General features: G+C 35.3%; 1 protein-coding gene across 1 annotated transcript; it reads right to left on the reverse strand.

The window, feature by feature from the left end:
• Positions 1-1,280: 1,280 nt before the first annotated feature.
• Positions 1,281-11,456, reverse strand: LOC137404500 (phytanoyl-CoA dioxygenase domain-containing protein 1-like). Its single transcript, XM_068090724.1, has 9 exons — positions 11,329-11,456; positions 10,150-10,302; positions 9,864-9,942; positions 9,282-9,329; positions 8,973-9,028; positions 6,427-6,637; positions 5,289-5,408; positions 4,424-4,550; positions 1,281-1,550 (listed from the first exon to the last, which is right to left on the reverse strand). Exons 1-9 carry the CDS (start codon positions 11,359-11,361, stop codon positions 1,502-1,504), a joined length of 876 nt encoding a protein of 291 aa, XP_067946825.1. The 5' UTR covers positions 11,362-11,456; the 3' UTR covers positions 1,281-1,501.
• Between the last annotated feature and the right edge of the window lie 616 nt (positions 11,457-12,072).

Raw genomic sequence — 12,072 nt, forward strand, 5'->3', positions numbered from 1 at the left:
ACACCGGAAATATACGCAATATTACAACAAACATGACGTCTAATACACCAAGACCAGCAATAAAAATAGTCATCATATACTCATCTGCAAGAGGATTAGAAACCTCCAATGGAAGTAACTCATGAGGAAAGAGACATCAATTGATGTGGTAGAAAACCATTAAAAGAACCTACAACTCTACCAGACACCATCAAAAGAATCGGAGTTAGTCATCATTTCCAATCGTTACTCTCATGACGTACTTAAGACAAGTCCACTCATTGCTAACTCTCTCCTACACAAAAAACAACCTGAATGCCTAAACACCTTCACACAGGTTAACACAGATATCTATAAAAGAGAAAAGCTCCATTAAGTCAGCATCTTTCTCAAGGACCTGCTGAGGTTCTTTCTGTCTGCTGAGGCGCGTTGCTCTACCTCTGGAGCCTCCCTCTCTCTTCCCTCTGAAGCCTTTATCTTTCCCTACCTGTGGAGCCTCATTCTCCCTCACCAGCCGATCCTCTGCTACTTCACTGTATCAACTGCCAAGTGTCTTTATATTTAAGGGCTGCCATATTTCTCTTTTGACTGTGAAAACTCGCAGCCGTACAGACCAAGCAAGCAAACATGGATGACAATTTGATTAAGGGTGTAACTTTTATTTGCTATTTAACTTTCTGTCATTAATATTATTGTTTAGAATATTGTGAGCGGTGTATTTTGATTGTTTGACCTATAAAATAAAGAATTAACTTAAACTGGTAAATATCAGTGTTGCTTACAATAGCTTAACTCCTTCACTAGTACCTGAACCAGTAATAATCAAATTTGTTCCACAAGCTAAGTAAAAGTGCCCAAACTGAGCATAGTCAAAATAGAACAAAATGACAAAGCAAGTTCAACACTGATGTTGTGTGTGGATTCCGATTGGTTATGCATAACATAATTTCTCCATATTCATCCAAGGCAAGATCATTCAAATGTTTTTCTATGATTTTGAAAACATGGTGTGCTTTCAAAATGTGATCGTTGATCTCTTATTGGCATGCAATTTGATCATTAATATACATGTATCTGTATTTGTATGAAACCTCTTTTGTCACATTAACCTAATTTGTCAAACCAACCAGAATTTTGACCACACTTTGGTTTGTATACATAAAATTTTGAAAAGGGATCTTTCGGATACGTAGTTCTAATTTGGCATCATGTACACCATTGTATGTACACGCTCATATCACGTACACATGTACACGCTTGTATTTTGAATGACTTTCAAAATACAAGAAATCTAATTTTGTGGTGATATGTATCGTATATTCAGAAGGATTCAGTCTAACTCAATGCTTATAAATAAAATTTACTCTAAAAATGGCATGTGTAAATACTTATTTTAAATAGAAAAAGGAGGAAGCTATACATTGTTTAAAAATAATGTTATTGGTGCAAGTATTGGCATATATAATAAAAATAAGTACATAGCCTGAAAATAAATATGGTATTAAGATTGCAGCCGTCACTCTCAATTGGAGTACAAGGGGTTGAAAGGAAGCTCCTCTGTTGACTGCAGCCTGAAAACAAAATTAAAATATATTTCTCAATATATATAATCTCAACTAATAATATGTTGTTTTTTATTATAAGCTCTGTGGGTCACTGTTAGGCATACTGACAGTAATATACATAGCTCATAGAGACATGGATATCTATCAATATATAATAATCATTGTTAGGTTAACTAACAATGCAGGAGATGTATATACATAACCTTGTACAATATAAATCTGCACTCACTAAACAGTATGAAAAATGATATTCATGCTATTTAGACACATAGATATTGTATCTATGTAACCAGTGGGCAAGCTCTTCCATGATCAGAAAAGTAGATTGCTAAACGGTCTTAGCTGGTACAAATGACCGCCTAAACTAATTTAGAAATCGCTAAAAATAGAATTGCTCGGGATTTTTGCGGATCAGACCTGTTTAAATTTGCCGCATAAATCCGATTTTAGAGCCAACTTGTGTCAGATCGGAACTGGTACTTAGGTCAGAAATAATCGGCTTGCAGCCGAAGAAATAGGTCCTAATCTGACTTGCACAAGTCTAGAAAAACATCCGTTACTTTTAATATAAAAAGACCAACTTGTGCTCAGGCTCATCAGTCGTTCTCCAGCGCTTTAACAAGACTGAAGAGGAGCACACAGAGCTTACATACACACAAGTAAGTGTTTTGTGTTGATACCAAGTTACTAAAACTTCAAATGGGAAACACTAAAGGGAGATGTTTTAAATTTAAATTGAGTGTTAAGCTGATTTTATATATTATATTTGGAAAATAAATGTTAAATTCTTTTATACCGTTGAAGCTAACTGATACTTACTGTATTGAGACTTTAGACTATAACTGGACGAAGCGACTCTGGAATTTTGATCGCCATAAATAAAGCCAGGGTTAACTGACAAACTACTAAATCACATTCTCTTAATTTTGAGTCTTACGAAGCCCTTGTTGAAGGTTATAAGTTCACACAGCAGAACTGGGTTGCTCAATTCAAAGTTCAAACATGCAGTATGTTACATATAGACCATGTAATAAGATTTATACGCTAGCGAGTGAATAATAACTGAATAATAACAAGATAGGCAGCGAAATAGCTAACTAAAGATATATTAGGGACAAAGTTGTAGCACAATAAATAACAATGGTATTCATATTCATCCTATTACAATATCACTTGAAAAGGTTTAACAAACTGAATGATGAAGGCTCATGTTTGGTCAGAGCCAATCACTTTGTTTTAGCCAAAAAGACTTAATAGCCTTACAGTCAGCATTGTGAGCCATGTATAGACTGTGAGCCATGTATAGACTGCGAGCCATGTATAGACTGTGAGCCATGTATAGACTGTGAGCCATGTATAGACTGCGAGCCATGTATAGACTGCGAGCCATGTATAGACTGTGAGCCATGCATAGACTGTGAGCCATGTATAGACTGTGAGCCATGTATAGACTGTGAGCCATGTATAGACTGTGAGCCATGTATAGACTGTGGGCCATGTATAGACTGTGAGCCATGCATAGACTGTGAGCCATGCATAGACTGTGAGCCATGTATAGACTGTGAGCCATGTATAGACTGCGAGCCATGTATAGACTGCGAGCCATGTATAGACTGCGAGCCATGCATAGACTGTGAGCCATGTATAGACTGTGAGCCATGTATAGACTGTGAGCCATGTATAGACTGTGAGCCATGTATAGACTGTGGGCCATGTATAGACTGTGAGCCATGCATAGACTGCGAGCCATGTATAGACTGTGAGCCATGTATAAACAGATATTTCTACGATGCTAGCCTGAGCTTCTACAGTGGTAGCCTGAGCAATATATATATATACAATTTACGTATGACTCTAAGATAGTAGTCTTTAGTCTCAGCAGCATGTCATATATGGGTAAATCTATGACAGTCATGGGAGTAATGTCTGACATAACTCTATGGGGGTAGTGTGAGAATGTTTTATGTATAGTTAACTCTATGGTGTGAGTAATGTCTTATATATGATTAACTCTATGGTGGTAGTGTGAGTAATGTCTTATATATGATTAACTCTATGGTGGTAGTGTGAGTAATGTCTTATACATGGTTCACTCTATGGTGGTAGTGTGAGTAATGTCTTATATATGGTTAACTCTACGGTGGTAGTGCGAGTAATGCATTATATATGGTTAACTCTATGGTGGTAGTGTGAGTAATGTCTTATATATGGTTAACTCTATGGTGGTAGTGTGAGTAATGTTTTATATATGGTTAACTCTATGGTAGCAACTTGAGTGTTGTTGAAGGGAAACTGTGACCTCTTATGTAGCTGGCTTGAAAATAGTTGGTTAGAGTGACTAGCCTTCTATAAGTCTCTTTTCTAATTGAGAGAATTCATAGTGAAAAGAGTAAAAAACAACATCTACGGCAAAACATATACGGACTACTGTTACGGAGATGTCTCATTATGTATAATTTGCCTGGCAGGCTTAGTCGACGTTGCATTTATTCGTCACTATTCTGAAAACTATTTTTATATGTTGCCCCATGGCAGCTGAAAATCCAGAAATATATCTATTTTATGCAGTATACAGATAACTCTATGGCAATAGCCTAAGTAACGTATGACATATAAAAAACCTATTGACAGTACCCTGAGGAGTCTATGATAAGCATATAAGTTTAGGGTAATGTGGAAGTATTGTATAAAGTGTCGATACCTCTATTAGCATATACAAAGACATCTTATACAGAGACCAACTGTAGTACTCAGTTTACTCACACTGGCCTATAGTACAATAAACTTGTCAGATATCGGGAGTTGTCAATCCTTTTCAAACTACACAAGTGTGAAGGAATACAACTGCTAAGTTTGAGCAAGGTATAAATGAAACATACCAGTTGTCAGGACTCCAAGTTGTCCCCTCCTGTTCAACAAGGTGCATAGTGTAGGCATTCTTTGGTTCATTTGTCTCGTTGTTGTTATTTTTGTGTACGACAAGTCCGTGGATAAGAACCAAGGATCCTGAATAATGTGAAAATTTTCCCGAATAAACCTCAGTAAAGTTGCACATCAGGTCCTAACACAAAACCTACATGTACATACATATGACTATACCAAGTATTAGCAAATATGAGATGGAGATTTATGGATAAAATGAAATATCACAAGCATCTCTCAACTCTATCCACAATGCCTTATTCCTTGATTTAACAAGTGTCAACAAATCTACAAAGATTGGCCACAAATATCATAATAATATTAAATCTGTAATCAAATATTTTAAAGGTTGACTTGCAACAAAATTCACATTACAGTTATTTGGTATCAAAAGATTCACCATGTCTTACTCTGTTGTGTTGTAAGTGCAAAATATGTGGAAATGTGATTACAAGCTCTTTAAAGCTCAAAAACGAACAGAAAATTGCAGCCATACGAGATCGCCCGTAGTTTAGATTCTCTTTCCAAAACGGCTCAATTGTGATGTAGTTGTGAGAGATGGTCTCTGTTTACACTTTCTTGCAACCTTATTCGTCGAAATATAACCTTTTTATGATGAAACCATCGAATGTTGAAGTAAATATTCTCACAAGAATATACTGTATGTTCATAAATCAATTCTAGAGCAAAAAAGAAAAATATATCAAATAATTGCATATGGTATTAAATCATATGCATTATATAAAAACTACCTGTAAAAACTGAAATTATATGTAACTACTGTGATTGAGGGCTTGAGGAAGCATATATAGAGAGACTGACCTTTTTTCGCAGGACAAGGAGTAAATTTACTCGTATCTGCGTAAAACCTATAATCACCAGGTTTCAAACTTATCACTCCATTGTCATCCTCCTGTTTTATCATAGGAAGCTCTGGTTTGCCTGTTAAAGCAAATTACCTTTGACAATTTATCATAACATAACATACCATAATATAACATAGCATATCATAACATACCATAATATGTCATAGCATATCATAACATACCATAACATATCATAACATAGCATATTATAACATATCATAACATATCATAGCATATCATAACATAGCATATCATAGCAAATCATAACATATCATAACATAGCATATTATAACATATCATAACATATTATAGCATATCATAACATAGCATATCATAGCGTATCATAATATACCATACCATAGCATATCATAACATAACATATCATAGCATATTATAACATACCATATCATATCATAACATATAACCTATCATAACATATCATAATATATCAAAGCATATCATAACATATCATAACATATCATAACATACCATAGCATATCATAACATACCATAACATCGATTAGATGGTAACTGAATCTAAGTGCAATATTACTCATGATAAAATTCCTATTACTTATTGACCTCGTATCGTTCTCATCAGATCTGTGTAGATAAACAAAAATACATTGAACAATATAATATAAAGAGTAACACATCAACTCTGCGTAAATAAACAATAATACATTGAACTCTGTGTGTAATTATAATTTGCCAAGTACAAACTCGCAATTAGTACTTCATAACAGTTTCACCAAAAACTCTAACACTGGCAGTATCTTTTCTCATGGCCACTACTGATTGAATTGTCAGGATTTTATCATTGGTAAAATAATTTGGAGTTATCTTCTTTCTATTAATGAGCACAATTTAACAAAATAAATGTATGTAATCTTTATACTTTTTTACGGTACATTGTTGCATAGAAGGTCAATAATAAACTATTAGTAATCTTCTGTTGCTGGCAAAAACAATATGAAAAGTTTTCTTCACTGGTTATTACAGGAGAATTTGTATGACATTTTTCCGTTGCTAACCTACCATGGCATTGCGCACGACAGCAACAGCATACTTTGAGCACCCTGTTGTTAACTTACTCTCCCTGTGTGACTCTGGTATAAACCACATGCATCCTGTTTTCTCATCGGCATCATCGAGAGCGAGAAAGAGACCACAGAGCTTCATAGGTTCCATCCAGAAGGTACCACCATCCTGGTGATGATCATGAGCCCCAGATCCAGGATTATTGAACAAGTAGACACTTTCTACAACTGCTGGTTTTTTGTATCCAAGATCGTGAGCCAAAGACTACAACATGTTTCATAGGAACATCACACAACTGATCATTGCTAAGCAACCACTGTAGGGCTACCATATTCATCAACTGTGACTGTATCAGTTTATTGTTTAATTTGGTATAACATATACAATAAAATGTTTATACAAATAAATTTATGTTTAAAAAATAAATAAGTGATAAGGTGTTGACTGAAGCCTAGTAGAGGGGAAACGACAGGTTTTGGTTAGATTTTTAGATAGGCAACAGGAAGGGCATCCACCCTTAAATTCCTCTCTTCTCTTTATTTCTTTTCATTCCAAATCAACAATGCAGATTACTGCACTGTAGCAACTTGGAATATTTTTTATTTGCTGAAACCTGCTTTATTCAGCGATAAGATGGGATACAAATAAATGAGTGATAAAGCGTGGACTGCAGCCTAATAGAGGGGAATGACAGGTCGTGGTTAGATTTTTAGATAGGCAACACGAAGGTCGTTCACACTTAAATTGCTCTCCCCTCTCCCTCCCAAATCAACAATGCAGATTGCGGCAGTTTGGCCACCCTGAATAATTGTGTTGAAAACCTACTCAGCGATAAGATGGGATACAAATAAAAAGGAAGTCGTGTTGGGTACTAAACGTAACTTTTCCAGAGTCTAAACTTATCACAATCTAATGCTGCCATTAGCTGCTGCCAGTAACCTGCTGTTTCATTGTCTTTATCAATCTATAAAATCCTAAACATGAATCAATACATCGATGACTAGTTGAATGCCCGGCGTTGTCCCAGTAATAAACAAGTCTTCGGACAGAAAATTTGTTGTTATTTAACATATACAACATTTACCATTCTAGCTTTTGAGCTTCATATCATAGGAAAAGTGTTTTTTGTGCAGCTCAAATGAATTGAGGAAAAAAAACAACTGTAAAGGTTTGCAAACTTTTTCAAACAACTGCAACTTTTAAATTTTATATCATGAAAGAAGTGTTTTGTTGAAATAAATTAGGAGAAAAATAAAACTGTAAAGGTGTTTAAATATAAATGTGAGATCACGAGCAAGAAATGGCTAAATATAGTCTGTTTTGCTATGATTACAATGAAAAATTATTCAGTATACAATTATATGATTTTAGTTCGTTTCAGTATTGGCATCATAAGGTGAAAATATCGCATAGACGTATAGAGTTGCATAGAAACCCATAGTAATTATCTAATGTAATCACTGCCTGGTAAAAATCATCATCATTAAAAAATAGTAACAAAACATTATGCTAACCTTAGTAACTATAGTTACCTACAATAACTTTTGTGCATTTTCTGGGTATGATCTGCAAAAAAATGTAACATTACAATGTACTACGTGCAGAGTTCTTACCTTCAAGACAGACGTGCTACGATGAATCTTACTTATATGAATTTAGCATATAATTTACTAAAAACTTTAGTAACTTAAATAAATTTAACTTACTAAAAACATACTTGAAAAAAGTTTTTGTACGCATTTTAGTCAACCTTTAACTAAAATTTTATCACTTATCTGTTTTCGAACCAGTTTTTACCATAACGTATGTATGTCCAGGGTTGATACTCTGAAAGAAACATCCACTTGGCTAAGCCCAGACTTGGATATTGTACCCTCAATCACCTGGTTGATCAATTTGAAATACACCCCCTAAACACTGGGAGTTCGTTCCCTAGGGGGCGCCCAGGTTTCATGCCCCGCTAAATATCCAATATGATTCAGAAGCTATAAAAATATTCTCCACTAGGCCTATAGCATATGTAACCCTTATATATCTAAGGGAACACGTAATCAGGCCAATCAATAAAAGAAATTGTTCAGGAAAACAGTAAGTTTTATTTGGGCCCCCTAAAGTAGCAAACTCACTAACAGTGCCCCATGGTTTGAAAAAACGTGATTTTGGGCCGAGCCTAATGGGCCTTTTGGGGGAGTATCAACCCTGGGAACGTATGACGCTGAACTTTTAAAAAACTATTACATGTAAGCCTTACTATGGCGAGTACAAAAGAACATTGTGTTTCATAGAGTTTCAATAGAGTTTCATAGAGTTTCATAGAGTTTCAATTGACAAGGTATTTAGCATGAGCAATTGAGAAAAGATTGACTGTATATGATAGGATCAATATAATGATAAGGAATGTATAGCTAAGTGGTTGGACAATTGCATTACAATCCTGCTGTAGTAATATCCACGAGTTCTAATCCAGCACGCAGCGATCTTTTCTAAGATTTTAATAGCTATAACTGGACACACCTATCTACACAAGTACACACATACAGACCAACCTTGAGATGTTATCTATCAATATAATGATGATTACCTCAAGCAGGTTACATACCTTCATTTTGTTACTGAAAGAGAATCTCTTGAAGACTTCATTATGCCAGTGAAGAGCTAAAACAACAACAATAGTTATTTTAAGGGTAGACTTATATGATCAGTGCCTGAGGAGCAATATTCATATCTTAGACTTTGAGCAATTAGCCAAAAAGATATGAAGTAGATTGTCTGACAGGATTGTCATCACTCACATCTATTCAAAGCACACTTTTAGTTACTGTTAGCTATTTTTTACTTTTAAGTTTGTTTAAAACGTCTGTCTTTATTCCTAGTCTTTGTCCATAATCTTAGACTACAAATTTCTTACCGAGTGCAACCTTGCAGATGCTGCGATCTTTGGGCACTGTCAGAGTACCTAGAATATGAGATACTGGTGTAATACCCCAGATATAACATCATGGAATATCCCAGATAGCCGTTACAGAATATTCCAGTTGAACATCATGGAATTTTCTATTTCACACAGTTACTAGCTGTTTACACAACTATTACTAAATAGGAGGTTAGCTTACTGATAATAGTATAGTTGAAAGCGATACAAGGATAACATATTTACTGCTTATCAGAGATCTTTAAACATTCTCTAAGGAATTAACAAAAAAGTTTTTCATTTTGTCATATGTTCACATCATTGTAACAGCAATTAATTGATTCAGTTTCTATTCAAGCATGAATTCACAACATAACATGCTCACTTCAAAATAATTCAGTTATTGCATAACGAAGTGATCTTGGGACAAAACAATGAAAATGGTTGCATGTTTAAATTAGCCTTGCATCAACAAAATCTGGAATTCCTACACCAATGGCAGCAGCAGAGGTAGCACCAACGGATAGTGGTAGCATCTCTGACCAAAACTACATGCAAGTGTAAACAGAGTTTACCCACCATCTTCTTTCAAAGCATCCTTCTCAAAGAAATACCTCACTTTTCCAGCACTTTTAAAAAAGTAGTCCCATTTAGAAGCCTATAATGCAAACACCGGATTAATGGATAAAAACAATGCGATTGTGTAATTGAAATACAGTAGTGGGAAAGCAACTCCTCTGAAACACTAGTCAGGAATATTAAAACGAGCTTGTTTGCGGTGAGGAAAAGCAAATTGTCATGTAATTTGTAATATTAGCAAACAGCTTAAACCACCCTGGTTTCATAAGGTGTTTCAGGAAATTACCTCAAACTTTTCCTCATCACTAGAAGAGAACACAGCCATATGCTCTGCAGTAATCTCTAATTCGTTCAAAACTCGATACATCTCGGCTTTCATCTCATCACACTCTTCACTCGTAGAAAAATCCTCAATAACTGCATATCCTTTGGATTCGAACTGCAATCAATAATATAAAGCCTCAGTTCTCGGTCGACAAGTGACAACAATACACGTTTATTGATATTATAAAGTTATATACATATATGTAGGCCTATTCACAGACAGAAGATGAAATGCTGAGTATTTTTAACTGAAGAGGTTCTCGCTTATGAGGCCCTAGTGCAATGGTTATACAAAAATCAAACCTGATTTTATAAAAATTCAATTCACAGTGATAACTTTCTATGCTCTTAAGGGTAAAACGCTAAACCGTGCTATTGGAAAATATTGAGCACTGGAGGTGTTGACGATGTGAAGAAGGAAGCTGCCTCTCTCTAAAGCCAAGCATATCAGCTGACCATAGTAATCAGATGTGCCCATTAAACTAACAGCATCATCAGTACGAAAAACTAAAAACTTTTTTTTTTTAACTAGGAATTGTGTTTGCCCTTAGAACGAATAAAACAGGTCAAATGTACACCAAGCATTTTTGGTGTACAGACCAAGCAAACAAGCAATTTTGAATAAACTATAAAGTGTATTAATAAAAACTCTCCTTGTTTTGTGGCACCACTGTTTATTCCTCCTTTATAGTTCGACAGTTCCTTTTCTTGCACTTGTAAAAATAACGGTAGAGGCATTATATGCTGAAACTGCTTTTTTATTGAGCATCTATAAACTAAAGTCGTTAGTACTCAGTAAAAGGACACGCTTTCTTATATATTTTTTCGTAATGGCACTTTAGTAATCAAAAATAAATACTTAAGCACTCTGAAAGAGCAACAACCACAAGTCATCTTATAGTACTAACAGTCCTGAGTGTGACTGTTCACCTTTAGTTCAAGTCGTGGTTTATTCTGTTACAGACTTTGTTCAGCAGTTAATTTACTATATAAACGGCATATCTGAAAACAATACGGGAGCATATTGCTTTATTTGTATTAAAATGGAATCGATTATTCATGTTCGAATACAGTACATATAATAAAAATAAGATAGCCGAAATGAGCTCATGCCAAACGATTCTATAAAGCGATGCCATACCTCGTCAACCCAGTTTGGATTCTTGTTGGCCATTTTCAGCGTAGATTTGGTATTGTAAGCTATTTATGTTGTGTCAGTGTCCGTCAGTGTAATATTGAGTCATTCGGTTGATCTCACGTTCGTTTTATTCTCACGTTCGCAACTAGGGGAAGTCCCAATAATGGAAAATTCGAATTCTTAAGCCATAATCATATATTGGCTCTCGGCGAGTACGACTATCAATTGCTAAAAGTTCCGAAACTCTAGGATACTAAGGGAATGCTTGTAGCGATTTCCCATAAACGTTGTTTAAATATATGGGAAGAGTGCGGAGAACTGGTATCTACTAAATGTACAGTAGTTCCTACCGGAAAAGATGTGTTTTCGGTTACCATGGTTTTTAGTTGACGCGCTGTTTTTTGGGAAATACAAAATATTCTCTACTCGCAGTGACACTGTTGCATAGAAGTATTAGCAAAAGCAGATAGCGTAATGGAGAAACGATTAAACACCGGAGACAGCAATATTACAATGAACCTGACACCTAACACATTAGAGGACCAGCAACAAAGACCGTCATCATATACCTACTCATCTACAAGCAGCTTAGAAACCTCCTGTAGAAGTAGCCCATGAGAAAAGAGACGTCAATTGACATGACAGAAAACCATCAACAGATATCAGGCCTGTACCAGACACGACCAAGACAATTGGAGTTAGTCATCATTTCCAATCATTATACCAATGATATACAGCCCCCATGAG

This window comes from Watersipora subatra, chromosome 9 (assembly GCF_963576615.1).
Source record: "Watersipora subatra chromosome 9, tzWatSuba1.1, whole genome shotgun sequence".
Classification (NCBI taxonomy): domain Eukaryota; kingdom Metazoa; phylum Bryozoa; class Gymnolaemata; order Cheilostomatida; family Watersiporidae; genus Watersipora; species Watersipora subatra.